The sequence below is a fragment of the Hemiscyllium ocellatum genome, chromosome 29, assembly GCF_020745735.1.
Source record: "Hemiscyllium ocellatum isolate sHemOce1 chromosome 29, sHemOce1.pat.X.cur, whole genome shotgun sequence".
Taxonomy (NCBI): domain Eukaryota; kingdom Metazoa; phylum Chordata; class Chondrichthyes; order Orectolobiformes; family Hemiscylliidae; genus Hemiscyllium; species Hemiscyllium ocellatum.
This window is the reverse complement of record NC_083429.1, coordinates 53,787,797-53,803,810: the sequence shown is the minus strand read 5'-3', so window position 1 is coordinate 53,803,810 and position 16,014 is coordinate 53,787,797. Positions and strand designations below refer to the sequence as shown.

Below are 16,014 nucleotides of genomic sequence, written 5' to 3'. Positions count from 1 at the left end.
AAGTTTTTTTTCTAAAAAGGGTTGTGAGGTTACCCACCTGAGCTACCCTCCCAGGCAGTGCATTCCAGACACCCACCATCCTCTGGGTGAAAACATCTTTCCTCAGATTCCCTCGAAACCGTCTGCCTTCCATTGGAGAAGTCTGTCTCCTTGTTATTGACCCTTCAACTGAGGAGAACAGCTGCTTTCTATCCAGCCAATCCACACCCCTCGTAACTTGTAATACCTCTACTAGCCTCCCTTCCACTGTGTGTGTGTGTCTCTCTCTCTCTAAATTAAACAACCTGAGCTTATCCAGCCTCTCTTCATAAAATGCTCCAGCCAAGGCAACATCTAGATGAATAACATAAGATACAAGAGCAGAATTAGCCCATTGAGTCCATCAAATCTGGTCCACCATTAGATCATGGCTGGTATGTTTACCCCATTCTCCTGCCTTTTCACCATAACCCTTGATCCCTTCACTCCCGAAGTTATCTATCCCTGTCTTCTCACTCAATGACTTGGCCTCCACCCCCTCAGCAGCAATGAGCTTCACAGATTCCCCAACCTGCAACTGAAGAAATTCCCCCTCACCTCACTTCTAAAGGGTCACCCCTTCACTCCTGTGGCTGTTACCCTCCCCGGTCCTCCTCTGCTCCACTCTATCCAGGTCCCTCAGTGCTCTCTAAGTTTCAAAGAGATTCAATTAATCTCGTATCCACCCTCTCCAGTGCAAAATATCTTTTGGATTTGCAGCCCCCAGGTTGTGGAATAAAGGCAGGCCAGAAACAAGCTGAGTTCAATATCCGGAGAGCCGGGGTGAATTATCTACCCTCCCAACCCCAGCCCCAACTCATGGAGCGTCAAGAGTAAGAGATTTCCTTTCCCAGAGCCATACTCGAGCTTTCATTTGTCCAAGCCCCAAAGGATACCCATTATTCTACATCTCTGTCCCAGAGCCAAGCATACCATTCCAATGACAGGACAGCAACTGGAAACTCTAACACCTCTGCTGGGAGAGATACCTGGGCAGAAGCATCCCACTGATAAAAACACTCACTCACTCAAAGGGCAGGAGGACTTTCATTTGAGAGTCACTGGGTAAGGCGGCAAATCACAGTTGACAATTTACAGATGAGGGAATGCGGTTGGCTAGTTGCAATAGGAACACCTGAGGACTTTAGTGGCGTTTGGTGTCTCCTGGGAGAGTTAGCCACATTTCACAGCAGAGGGAGGGAGATTCAGGGTAGGTGTTTGATCTTGTGATGAGCTTAAAGGCAGATTGTTTGTTCATTATCACAATCTGGGAATTTGCCGTGCACATTAACTTCTGTGCTTCTCAGCAGGAAGGGTCTTTCCCCAGGGTGGGGGAGTTCAAAACTAGAGGGTTAAGGTGAGAGGAAAAAATTTTAAGAGAGACCAGAGAGACAACTCTTTCCAGACGGCAGTGTACATGTGGAATGAACTGTCAGGGGAAATGGTGGATGCAGGTACAATTACAACATTCAAAAGACATTTGGGTAGGTACATGATTAAGAAAGGTTTAGAGGGACATTGGTCAAATGCAGGAAGGTGGAACTAGGTTCATTTGGGAAACTTGGTTAGGTATGTTTGAGTTTGATCAAAGGGTCTGTTTCCGTGCTGTATGAGTTTATGAATCTGTATATTGAAAAGCCTTTGGAATCATCCATTTTTAAAGTTAATTTATCTGCAGAAGAATGATCAAATCAAGAAATGTTTAACTTTCAAACACTTTGATTACACACTCCCAGGACAGAGACAGCATGGGGGTCAGATTACAGAATATCTTCCCCTACTCTATCTTGAAGGTAAAGCTCTCTCTACACGGTCCCCCCCATCATACACTCCCAAGAGAATACAGGGTTAGATACAGAGAATCATTTTCTGCACACATTACCCTATCAACACCCTTTGGGCGGCACGGTAACACAGTGGTTAGCACTGCTGCCTCACAGCGCCAGAGACCTGGGTTCAATTTCTGACTCAGGCGACTGACTGTGTGGAGTTTGCACATTCTCCCCGTGTCTGCGTGGGTTTCCTCTGGGTGCTCTGGTTTCCTCCCACAGTCCAAAGATGTGCGGGTCAGGTGAATTGGCCATGCTAAATTGCCCGTAATGTTAGGTAAGGGGTAAATGTAGGGGTATGGGTGGGTTGTGCTTCGGCGGGTCGGTGTGGACTTGTTGGGCCGAAGGGCCTGTTTCCACACTGTAAATAATGTAATCTAATTTTAAAAAAATTGGTAGCTTCTGAAGAGCATGGTACTTGAGCAATACATTATTTCCATTTCTGATACAGAGTCTCTTTCTGGAATTCCTGGAGCCAGTCTAGTATCATATTGTGAATGGTCAGCATGGACAGGTTGGACCGAAGGGTCTGTTGTGAATGAAGATGTGTACTCGAATCTCGAGAAGAGTGGCTGAGATGACCCAAAACAATGTGATGTCTGAAGGACAAGACAACAGACCCTTCCAACCCACTAGTTTGAACATCAAGAGGCAGAGATTGAAAGGCCAATGTCACTGTCTGTGACCCCAGTTAGCCCCTCACTGCAGGTCGTACATTAAAGGTGAAAGGACAAGCTTTCCAAATTCCACTCGACTTCTCAATGCTCATGTGAACTGAGATTTGTTAGCAATGTGTGATAAACTTTGCCTTTTAAAACATCTGAATTGAAACTGACCCTTAATAAACTACAGAACACAAGTCAGTCAATGTGGGACAAAAGTCATGGGATTCTAGAATTTGCATTATATTTCACAGTAATGTAGTTCCTCAGGAAGTATAGAATCTCTAACACAAAACTGGGACCATAAATGGAATTGTCCGCCGGTCAGGTGATCTCAATCCCTGCTTTAGGGCAGTTCAGAACAATCACCTCCTTCACTAACTCAATCTCGAATATTAACATCCCATATCCTTCCTGGTGATGTTACTGTCTGTACATTTTGTAAACCAACAGTCACTTTCTGTATCTTGAGCTTTTCAGTGGGATAGCGGTATCAGTCAGAGTTAGGCTTTGCCACCTTCACAGGCGTTATAACAGTAGATGTACAACTAGAAGTTAAAGAAAATAAACATATCATGTACCACATTCTTAGATGTAAGGGTTAAAATAGATAAACACTCGAATGGAATGATTTGCAGGACTGGGGAAAACATTAGGAAATGAATTACAGAATCTAGATGGCTCTACCAAAGAGTTAGTAATGGACCAGCTGACCTCTTTCTGTTCTAGATAGTTCTAGACCAGATGGCTGGGGCATAATGTCACAACCTTGAACACTGAACTGTAGAGAACCAAGTGCAACCAAGAGCTGGAGACACTGAATTTGGTTTCAGTACAGCATCGTAGAATCTCTACAGTTGGAAACAGGCCATTTGGATCATTAAATCCATATCAGCCCAGCGAAGGTCAACCCAGCCAGGACCCCCTCCTCCCCCATCATCGCTGTCACCCTGCATTTCCCAGCAACAATCCACCTAACCTACATATCCCTGACACTATGGGCAATTTAGGTGAAAGTGAGGACTGCAGATGCTGGAGATCAGAGTCAAGATTAGAATGGTGCTGGAAAAGCACAGCATGTCAGGCAGCATTCGAGGAGCAGGAAAATCAATGTTTTGGGCAGGAGCCCTTCATTAACCTAACCTCGGTTGTTGGTAAAATTTTAGATTCCATCATTAAGGATGAGGTTTCTAAATTCTTGGAAGAGCAGGGTCGGATTAGAACAAGTCAACATGGATTTAGTAAGGGGAGGTCATGCCTGACAAACCTGTTGGAATTCTTTGAAGAGGTGACAAGTAGGTTAGACCAGGGAAACCCAGTGGATGTGGTCTATCTAGACTTCCAAAAGGCCTTTGATAAGGTGCCACACGGGAGGCTGCTGAGCAAGGTGAGGGCCCATGGTGTTCGAGGTGAGCTACTGGGATGGATTGATGATTGGCTGTCTGACAGAAGGCAGAGAGTTGGGATAAAAGGTTCTTTTTCGGAATGGCAGCCGGTGACGAGCGGTGTCCCGCAGGGTTCAGTGTTGGGGCCGCAGCTGTACACATTATATATTAATGATCTGGATGAAGGGACTGGTGGCATTCTAGTGAAGTTTGCCGATGATACGAAGTTAGATGGACAGGCAGGTAGTACTGAGGAAGTGGGGAGGCTGCAGAAGGATCTAGACAGTTTGGGAGAGTGGTCCAGGAAATGGCTGATGGATTTCAACGTGAGCAAATGCGAGGTCTTGCACTTTGGAAAAAAGAACAAAAGCATAGACTACTTTCTAAACGGTGAGAAAATTCATAAAGCCAAAGTACAAAGGGATCTGGGAGCGCCAGTCAAGGATTCTCTAAAGGTAAACATGCAGGTTGAGTCCGTGATTAAGAAAGCGAATGCAATGTTGTCACTTATCTCAAGAGGGTTGGAATATAAAAGCACCGTTGTGCTACTGAGACTTTATAAAGCTCTGGTTAGGCCCCATTTGGAGTATTGTGTCCAGTTTTGGTCCCCACACCTCAGGAAGGACATACTGGCACTGGAGCATGTCCAGCGGAGATTCACACAGATGATCCCTGGAATGGTTGGTCTAACATATGAGGAACGGCTGAGGATCCTGGGATTGTATTCATTGGAGTTTAGAAGATTAAGGGGAGACTTAATAGAAACTTACAAGATAATACATGGCTTGGAAAGGATGGACGCTAGGAAAGTTTTTCAGTTAGGCGAGGAGACTAGGACCCGTGGACACAGGCCTTAAAATTAGAGGGGGTCAATTCAGAACAGAAATGCGGAGACATTTCTTCAGCCAGAGAGTGGTGGAATTCATTGCCGCAGAGTGCAGTGGAGGCCGGGACGCTAAATGTCTTCAAGGCAGAGATTGTTAGATTCTTGATGTCTCGAGGAATTAAGGGCAACAGGAATGCGGTTAAGTGGAGTTAAAATGCCCATCAGCCATGATTGAATGGCGGAATGGACTCGATGGGCCGAATGGCCTTACTTCCACTCCTATGTCTTATGATCTTAGGAATATTCCTCGGTTGCTACCTGACCTGCTGTGCTTTTCCAGCACCACTCTAATCTTGACTATGGACAAGTTAGCATGGCTAATCCACCTGACCTGCACATCTTTGGATGGTGGGAAGAACCCCATATAGACACAGGGAGAATGTCTGTGTGGAGTTTGCAGTCACTGGAGGGTGGGATTGAACCTGGGTCCCTGGTGTTGCTAGGTGCAGCACTAACCACCGAGCCACCGGGCAACCCCATCCTGGCTTGGTCAGCCGGAAAGTGAAGGGGAGGATGGCAGAAAAGGAATATGTCTCGTATGTTCCCACTCCTTTTTCGTTTGACCATCTGCAGAAAGGAACTTGCCTTCTGGAAGGAGACAGGACTGAGCTCTCTACACTGACATGAGCTTTTTGTGAAACTGAACCAGAGAACAGCATCATGGGAGGGAAAATAAGTCCACTTGCATTTCTACATCATACCGCTCCCATCCTCAGGGCAGCTCAAAGTGCTGTACACCTTAGTGACGCACATTTTAAAAGTGGGATCACTGTTGTAATGTAGAAACCACAGCAATAAATTTACACAGAACAAGATCCCACAACGTATGCAGCAAGGGTGGGATTGACTGCTCAGACGATAATGATGGTTAAGGGATAAATATGTGTTTCAAGATAGGGGAAGAAATTGTCTTCTCTTTTTCAAAATAGTGCCACAGACCCTTTTCACAAAGGCCTCGGTTTAAGATCCATCCAACAGATTGCACGCAAGAACTGGAGTAGGACACTCAGCCCCCACCGACTGTCTGACAGCTGATCTGTAGCCAAACTCCACAGACCTGCCTTTGGTCCATATCCCTTATGTCCTTTACTTAACAGAAAATTCTCTCTCTCAGACTTAAAATTAACAACTGATCTAGCATCCAGTGCCATTTTTGGAAAAGAGTTTGAAATCTTCACTCCCCTTTGTGTGTCAAGGTGCTTCCTAACATTTCTCCTGAATGGTCTGGCCCTAATCTTTAGACTGTGCCTAGTTTGAGAATATCCAACCACTAGGAATACATTTTTAAAAAATTTTCCCTGACTTTTCCTGTTAATATCTTGACAATGCAGCATTCCCTCAGAATCGCACCGGGAGTGCCAGCCTGGATTGAGAGTTCAGGCATTGGTGAAAAGGGGAGGTTGAAAGGGGAAAAAAAAACAAAATCCATATCCCCCGGTGAAGACAGACTCCTGAACTCAGTATTCTTTCTGACAAGAATCAGGAAAATTCACTAGATCAGAACCAACCGGAGAATAAAAACAGCAAACCAAAGAAATTTCCATTTGAAATTTTATTTAAAAAAAAGAAGTTTCCCTCCCCCAAATAAGATTTGGAACATTTCACACACTTGGGCACATAACAGAGCAGGCAGGATCCACAACCGAACCACCTTCAACCAGAGAATCCATATCAAGAGAAACAACAAGAAAGGAAGCAGCCAAATAAAACAGATTGTATCTGCAACATTGTACAAAACATTACACAGTACACTTTACAAAATGGTTTTATTTGCACAATAGTTAACAAGATTCAATGAACACAGTATATCCCAACGCAGCACCAAACCGGGGAGCTTTAAATGAAAGCGTGACCATCTTGTAGCTCAGAACAGCCACACATGGCTAATTTAGCTCTCGATCCTGAATTAATGGAAGAAGAAATGTCATGATTGGGCACAATGGCAGAGAACAACTAGCTATTTATCCCAGCTCTGCACTGAGCGGGCAGAAGAACACAGCACTATGGTTAGACCAAGTACAAGCAGGAGTGGGATACTGATGGCTTGGTTTGTTGTGTGGTCGGATATCCAGTTGTCAATACATGTCGCTGGATGTAAATGGACAATAAAAGCAAATAACAGTACCTTGGTCACAGTGAGAGAGAGAGAGAGAGAGAGAGAAAGAAGAGAGAGATATGCAAGTGAAGTATCTCTAAGGACGTGCAGACTCAGTGTGGGAGAAAGTCATGTCATCGCTTTCTCTCCTAATATCACTGCATCGCTGGAGTAAAGTGCATGTCACACTTCATTGCAGGACTTTTTAAAAGGGACCCAAGGGGCAACTTTTTCACACAGAGGGTGGTGCGTGTATGGAATGAGCTGCCAGAGGAAGTGGTGGAGGCTGGTACAATTACAGCATTTAAAAGGGATTTGGATGGGTATATGATTAGGAAGGGTTTGGAGGGATATGGGCCATTAGCTGGGAAATGGGACTGGATTAATTTAGGCTATCTGGTCAGCATGAAGGAGTTGGACCGAAGAGTCTGCTTCTGTGCTGTACATCTCTATGACTCTGTCATACTGCATTGTACAATTTGTTCACAGGACGTGGGCTAGGCCTGCATTTATAACCCATCCCTAATTGCCCAGTTAAGAGTCAACCCCATTGCTGCTGGTCTGGAGTCACATGTAGGCCAGATCACATAAGGATGGCAGATTTCCTTCCCGAACAGACATTAGTGAATGCTGGAGCTCAGTTCACCATTGGATATTGCTGGAGTTGTAAATACATCTTGAAATTCTCAAATGAATGAATTGATTACCTTGCAATGGTTTGTTATAAGACCAAAACCTATAAAAAGTAAATGGACTTCATTTTTTGATCAGCTTTGTGTGTACATGGAATGATAAATATTGAACACTTCAAATATACCAGTACTATTTTGAATTGACAATATTCTGGGATTTTACCCTTTGTCTCCTGATGCCCATGTCATGTATAAAGGTTCAAGACCCAAAATGTTTCTGGCCATTTGCATAGAACCTTGAAGCTCTAAGGATGGCAATGCTCTTTATCAGATGTGGTTATTGGAATTATCCTCTGATCACCAGGTAGTAAATAATTTAAAAAGTGGTCTTGATCATTTCAGTCTGAGCAGTAACCAGCAACACTCACCCAAACACATCCCTAAACTGGGACCATTTGTGCAAAAGACACATTGCTGAACACACGACCCAATACTGACCGGGAACAAACCGCTTTGTGCAGAAACATCGCTGCTGGCTGCGGTGGGCTGGTTTTATGGGGTGGGGGGTGGTGGGCCCACACACACAAATGAGGGTGTGTGGGGGGGACTGAATGAGCTGCAAGTGAAGGTTCCGGTGACAGGGGTGGGATGGGGGGGCTGGGCAGCTTGTACTTGAAGTAAGTTTGCATGGCCCAAAGACTCACTCGTATAGAGATGTCCGAATTACATTATTCTTTAAATGTAACGTGAGCAGTATGTGAGAGATTCACAGAGTCTGGATCATAGTTGCTGTTGGCTATGATCTTGTAGAAGCAGCACTGGGTGTGTGGGGTGGGAGAGAGTTGGTTTGGATGATTGCGGGGACCCTCATGACCAGCAAGGGTCAGTTAGGGAGATTGGGGTCAGGGTTGAAAGTGTCAGGATGAATTGCACCCATTGGAGGGGTGGAAGAGGAATCCATGGGAATAACAGAGAGGTGCGATCGGAGGTGTGGAGAGTTTGTGTGGAGAGGCCCCTGGTATGTTGGGTAGAGGTGGGACACAGAGAACACTATCAGAATATGAAGATGAGAGGGCAGCAGCAGTATTGCCCACATGTGGGTCCATCTCAGGTGTCAGGGACAATTTTTCAGTTCTCCCCAATGAGCGTGATTTCAGACAATCTCCTTCACGGCGCACAGAAAGAGGGGGTGGGTGTAGTGTGCGGACAAGTTCAGACAAAACCCCGGGAATGGCGAACACAACACAGGGCTGGAAAATGAACGGTCAATACAGTGTGGACAGAAAGATGCATTGTCGTTTCTCCTGCACTGAGGAAGCATCCCTAATTTCCCCATTAAGGTGTGCCAACAGTGAGGGAGGTCCGTACACTGCGCTCACTGACTAAGCTATTGTCAGCAAATAATAATGCACATGCAAATGAAGAAAACCAATGTAATGTGAAATATTTACATGTGGAATTTAAATGTGTAAAACATCCCTTTCACCTCTGTACTCTCAGTAGCTTTCATGTGAACAGCAATGGGGCTGGAAGGGGAGGTTTTGGCTGTGATGAAATGCCTCCCTTGTTTTCCAGGAGGTTCTTTAATACAAAAACAGAAATTGCTGGTGAAACTCAGCTGGACTGGCAGCATCTGTGGGGACAAACAGAGTTAGCATTTCAAGACCAGTGATTCTTCATCAGAACGGGATCTTTTAGTGATAGCATTGTAACTGATCCCAATCCAGCTGATAATCACCCATCTCCCCTCGTGCTTAGATGGCATTTACAATCTTTATCATAGCCACATGGGAAAAGGCTAGAGAATGGAAATGGTGCCCACTGGGAACAGTGCATCACTAACAAAATTTCTCCCTCTCTCTTATTAGAATGCTTTCAAGTGTTGATCGAGAACCAGTTAAATGGAATGGTCAGTGAGCAGAGGTTTAACCGGGGAAGTTTCATCAACATGTGCTAAATATTAAAGCATAGTAACATTCAAATGGCACTGTAATAACAAGCTGTGAAGGGGGAACAATGATGCAACGAGGTACAAACAAAGATGTGCACCTATATTACACTCCATCAGATCAGCTCTCATTAGATAATAGGAAGATGGAGTTACTCTGACATATAACAAACTTGTGCGATATTTACAAAAGCCTTTTCAAAGTCAAATACTTCTGATATGGAACAGTGTACTCTGAAACAATCCATCACCCATCGGCTCATGTACAAACAAGATAGAAATAACATTAATGTGCCACCTTGAATCGCAAGTTATCCCCATGATGAGCTCAGCAAAGCACGAGCATTCCAACGAGACTGCGATGGGATAACGCTCAGACCCCTGCTAAAATACTGACAGTAGCCTTGCTAGCATTTATTTGCAAGTACTGATAGGAACATGGAAGGCAATGGTAAGGATAGCATCAGGTGCTTCCCTCTCCACGCCCAAAGCTGAGACACAACTGAGTCATTTGCTAAACCACTTCAGAGTCAACCAGCCAGGTGTGGGAATGGCATCAGGCTGGGAAGGACAGTTAGCTCCCTTCCTTAAAAGGGATTGAATAAATGGGAATTTTATCTCAATTAAATGGATTATGGTCATTTACTAACCTCAGCTTTTCATCTGCATTAACAAAACCAAATTCAAATGATCAAACCGCTACGTACAGATTGGTACACCATTCCCTGGAAGAATAGTCCTCTACACCATCATATTTGAAGATAGCTTCATAGAATCATACAGTACAGAGGAGATCCTTTGGCCCATCAAGCCTCTGCTGTCAAAAATACTATTAACACACTAGTCCTATTTTCCCCACAGTAGGCCCATGGCTTTGAATGTTATGATGTTTCAAGTGCTCATCCACGTATTTTTTTCAAGGTTATGAAGCTTCCTGCTTCCATTATTTCCCCCCACCCCAGGCAGTGCATTTCAGATTCCCTCCACCCTCTAGGTGACAAAACATTTCCTCAAATTCCCTCTAAGCCTCCTGCCTTTTACTGCCCCCTTGTTGCTGACTTGCTGACAGTTCAGAATTACAAAATAGTTTGGATAAAGGGTGCACTCCTGAAATATCATATCTTACGTTTTGAAGGATAGTGACTGATTGGTTGTGTATTTTGAGCAGTTTCCAAATGAGGATCCATAGCGATAGGGAGCAATCCCCTCTCCTCCTTGTCTCACAACCCAGCAGCTAATTGTAATAGTCTTTGCCTGTGGATTCCTATGAACCTGATGGGTGTCTCACCTCTCGGATTTACAAGACAAAATGTCCCTGATTGCAAGAAGCTCAAGGCCACGTCTAAACCCATTGGTTGGAATGGTGGACAGTTTTGCCAAGCCAGAGGAATACAATGTTACCATTATTATTTATGGATAACACTTCTTCCACCCACTTTGTAGGCGTTTTTAGACAAAGGTAACTGTTGATGCATTTCACAAACAAAGAGAATGCTACGTTTGTTTGATAGCACATGCTGAACTGTGTCCCTGTTTGCTATCTGCACAATGCCCATGTGTTTAATACTGTGGGAGGTGTGGTACTTACTCTGCAGACCTGCTGACCACATCAAGAACAGACTGCAATTCTTTACCAAATTTAAAATGGACAAAGGCGGCGAAAACTGGACCATTTTAAATCAGTTGCTGGCAAATAGACCTGCTCAACAACCTACACTGCTGTAGGGTCCACATCTTGCAGTTCAAGGCACAGGTTTGTCACATTATCTCTTGCTTATCTGTAAATGGCCACTTCTTACTGCCCACTCAGGGAAACATCACCAGTTAAGTATTATGAATGGAACAGAGTGCCGACTTAACAATAAATTACTGGTAAGGCTTTGAGAAAATGGACATATATTTAAGTCCAGTCGAGAGATTTCCACTTTTGAAGAGTCAGTGACTGACCCAAACATTAAACACATCTCTCTTTTTTTCCCACAGAACCTATCTGACCTGCTGGACCTTTCGAATATTTTATCGCAGATATCCAGCATCCACAGAAAACTGCTCTTGTCCACTAATTAATGATTGTTCATTAACAATTACTCCACAGGCTCATGCAGGCTTGGTGATCACACCCATCAAATTTGGTCTCTGTGATGCATGGCTTAATTTTTATCAAGTTATCAAGAAATGGACCTGGGTAACTACATTTGGACAGGCAACACTATAGCTCTAACGTGATGTTATAAGCCCGAAAAATACATTATACTACATGACTGACTGCAGGCAAGATGCAGTACATTGAACATTTCGTTAAAGAGGATTCTGAAGCATGCACAGACAAGAATCAACAAGTGAGCCCAACATTTTTAAACATTGTAGAGACTTGTTAGAAATTTGTGGAGGGAAGGGTGCAGCGCCACACTTCACATTGCCTGGAGAAATGGACATTCACATGCAGGAATGTTTTAAGCTGCAACCAGAACATCATTCAAGAGGGGGGGGGGGAAATGTTCTCTTTATGCCAGGCAAATTAATTTTACCTAGAAGCTAAAAAAAATTGACAGCAAAGTTTTGATCCAAATGGTACCAAGGCATTTAAGGTACCCAAAGAGATCTTCTGTGGCTTTAGTGTTATGTGCAGTTTAAAAAAAACAATAGTTGGTATTTACACATATTGATATCATCTAGTGGAAAATCCAGCTATAAATCCATTATTAGCTGCAGCATTTAGTGAGTGTTTGTAAAAACTCCAATTAAATGGAATATTAACAGTTGCTATCACATGTCGTCACTAGTTGGTAACCAAACAAACTAACCACTCACCAGCAAAGGCCAGTAAGTTATTAGCCACATCCATCCAGTCCTAGTGAATGGTTATAAATTAATGAGAAGTTAATAAGAAGTTATGGTCATGCAGCCACAGAAGTGCTGACAGCCAGATTAAGTTCCAGTGTTTAGCACAAGTTACCTGATGTCTGTGTAGCATATCAAAGAGACATCAGTTTTTACAGAAGTCCAACTGATATAAGTGAGGATTACCCCGAATTAGTGCTAGATAGACTAGTGTTCCCTTTCATTTTGAAACACTATCTGAGAACATTATTTATATTTTTTTTAATGAAATGTAAAAAATAAATCACAATGTAATCATTAAGACTTTAGCTGATGCAGAGTTCTTACAGTGGAGCCAGGTGTACAGGAGGCAGGACATGCAGACATTGTCCTGCACCATGAGGGGTCTGGCACTACACATACCACTCTTTCTTTGAAATGATGGAGCCATCATTCTGCGAAACCATGTCTTCCGTCAAATCCTGCGGATACTGGAAGCTCAGAGTCTGCTCGTCAAAGTCCTCCTGCGTGTCGCTCTCGTCGACGGTGAAGTAAGGACGCTTGGAGTCTGTGTCAAAGTCTACACCATCACGGGAAACTTTCCTCTCATTCTCATAACTCACGTTCATGGAAGATGGCTTTTTATCCTCATCGGACTCCTCCTGATAAGAGATGTGCTCTGGAGCTGGGGGCATGATGCCAGCTTTGCTGTATCCATTCCCAAACACGTGTTTCTTTGTGTTGTAGTCACCCTTGAAGGTTTGTTGCCTCTTCCGAAGGACGATGAAGATTATGACACCGATAACCAAGACGAGAATCAGACCTCCCACAACTGCTCCAATCACCAAGGTCTTGCTGCTGCTTCCACTGCTGTCCAGACTCTCTCTCACACTGGGACTGCTTGTGCTGGATGGTAGGATTTGAGGGGATTCTGGGTAGGAAAAGACAGATGGAAGGGACAGTGTCAGTCCCGTGATTTGTAAGATGCGTTGACGAGGGGAAAGGGGAAGGGGAGACAGAGGGAAGGGAGAAAGATGGCTGAAATTAACAGTCTACATCTAAGCTGCTCTCTCAACATCATGACATTTACAAAGAGCACAGTTACGGTGCTACCTTCGAGAACACACCTCCCATCCCCCCAGACAGCCTGTGCTTATTGTCAAACAAAGGCAAAATAATGCAGATGCTGGAAATTTGAAACAGACACAGTAAGTGGTAGAAACGCTCAGAAAATCAGGCAGAACTGTAAAGAAAGCCCAGTTCTGGTGAAGTCCCTACAATCCAAAATATCTCTCCACAGATGGTGCCTGACCTGCTGAGCATTTCCAGCACTTTCTACTTAACTCTCCTGCTTTACTTGTGTTGTTTTCATATTAATAAACTCAATGTCATGAGTTTCTCAAATCAAACATGTGCGTCTCTTGTACAATAAAGTCCTTGTACTTAGTATAATCTTTGTATCTTGTTCTCTCCCAGTCCAGACTCTGCACCTTATGCAGTCACACAAACAGCTGCTCAAAAGAATCACCCCCCAGTTGTAACCAGCCTCTTGCACACAGTTACAGGTGTACTTTCAGCTGGGCAGGGGTACACATGAGCTCAATCAGTGGGACCTCCTGCAGCATGATCCCAACTGGTCATATTCATTAAAATCCACACGCCTGCACATGCATTTACTGAAATATAGGATTACTGGTTAACTTTTAAATATTTGCCACTGATTGTAATGTGGTACCTTAGTCTTGAATGCCTAGACTTGTATCGAATCCATACAGTGCAGAGGAAGCCCATCGAGTCTGCACTGACCCCCCTGAAGGGTATCCCATCCCAGCCCAGCCTGTATTTCCCACGGCTGACTCAACCTAGCCTGCTGGACATTATAGGCAATTTAGCATGGCCAATTCACCTAACCTTGGAAATATGGGAGGAATCTAGAGCACCCAGAGGAAACCCACTGAGCCACGGTGCTGCCGGGTAAGGGCAAGTCTTTACTCCAATCACACCTCCTCTCTGCTACCCAAACTACCACAAGTATCGTTCAGCGTTTTTTATTTTGTCTTGGGATGGCATTGACTGGCTATTGCTTATCCCCAATTGCCTTTGAACCAAGTGGCCATTTCAGAGACCAGCTAAGAGTCAACCACATTGCTGTGAGTCTGTAGTCACATACAGGCCATACCAGATAGGGATGGCAGATTTCCTTCTCTAATGAACATTTGACAATTGATAATGGTCATATGGTGACCATTAGATTAGCTTTTTAATGCAGTTTTCTTTTATATTTGACATTGAAATTTCCGGTCTACCATGCTGGGATTTGAACCCATAACCACAGCTTGGGCGGGGGCTTGGATTACTAATTCAGTAACATTACCACTGTGCTACAGTCTCCCCCAGTTATATCATTCACTGTAAATTTAATCATTAAATAGTTACATAAAAATAAAGATGCAAAGCACCACTTTAAAAGGAAGAATGAACGACAATACACACGCTGGCTGAATGATCCATATCATTAACACACTCCACATCACTCACTATCCAGATCATCCTGTTCACACACACACACACACACACACACACACACACACACACACACACACACACACACACACACACACACACACACACACACACACACACACACACTCCTTCCTCTCTAATGAGAAACTGAGGAGACAATGCATTAAAATGCAGTAAGGAGCCAAGGGATTAGCTACACTTATTCAGCATGGAGAAGGTGCAACTCTACTGGAAAAGAAGAAACAAGACAGAATACAAAGCAAACATCAGGTTTTAACAACAGCAAAGGAATTATAAAGTTAAAACTGGGTTATAAAAGGATCATTGTTTGACGGTGAGGTTTAGAATGAATCAGGCATAGCCATGCATTTCCTCTTCTTATTTGCTTCAATAATAATTCTATCACTCCCCTTCCTAATAGATGAGCAACATCTTCGATTGCAAACTCTACACTACATCTAAGGGACTGTAAACCAAAAATGATGGAACTTTTAATGCTTTGTTCAAGGTGACAGGTAATAATTTCACTCCCCTTCAGTCATATCTATACAGTGAGGAGTTGTGATCTCAGACGTACTGCCAGAAAAGGATGACAAAAACTAGCTTTTAAAAAGGGAATCAGATAATCACTTTAAGTGGAAATAAAACACATATTCCCAGGACCTGTGGTGTGGTGTGGAATTAATTAGATAGCTCTTTCAAAAAGCCAGCATGTGTGCTGATGAGCTGAATGGCCACAAGAGAGCTGTCTCATTCTTACATCAGAGTTCCCTATAAGTAATGTAATAAATCTCTGATATCACTGAGCATTCTGTAATCACATTTATGCAGGATACTGAAATATACCAATATATTTCAACACAGTGTGAAACACACCAGAAATACTGAACCAAAACTATTGCAACCTCAGATACAAGATTGCTCTGCATACTACCTAGTTCCTACACTTGGGAAGCCTGTTTTGAACAACACTAAACCATCTCTCAAGGCTGTAACGGGATGTTAATTTTTTTAATACGCATTCAAGGGATGGGTGCATTACTGGCTGGGATGGCAACGTCCAATCCCTAGCTGCCCTTGCAGAAGATGGAATTGAGTAGTTAACCATTTCAAAGTCAACCACGGGGCCTGGAGTTACGTGTAGCTAAGACCAGGTAAGGGCAGCAGTTATCTTCCCTGAGGGACGTTGGAGAACCAAATGAGCTCCTGAGGAACA

The 16,014-nt window shown here is 43.8% G+C and overlaps 1 protein-coding gene across 1 annotated transcript in view; it reads right to left on the bottom strand.

Annotated features, from left to right (window-relative positions):
* Positions 1-6,317: 6,317 nt before the first annotated feature.
* nectin1b (nectin cell adhesion molecule 1b) overlaps positions 6,318-16,014 on the bottom strand; it is a 229,375-nt gene continuing 219,678 nt past the window's right edge. Inside the window, exon 6 of the mRNA XM_060847081.1 lies at positions 6,318-13,206. Within this exon, the coding sequence (XP_060703064.1) occupies positions 12,689-13,206 (518 nt within the window). The 3' untranslated portion in view covers positions 6,318-12,688. The remainder of the gene's footprint in view (positions 13,207-16,014) is intronic.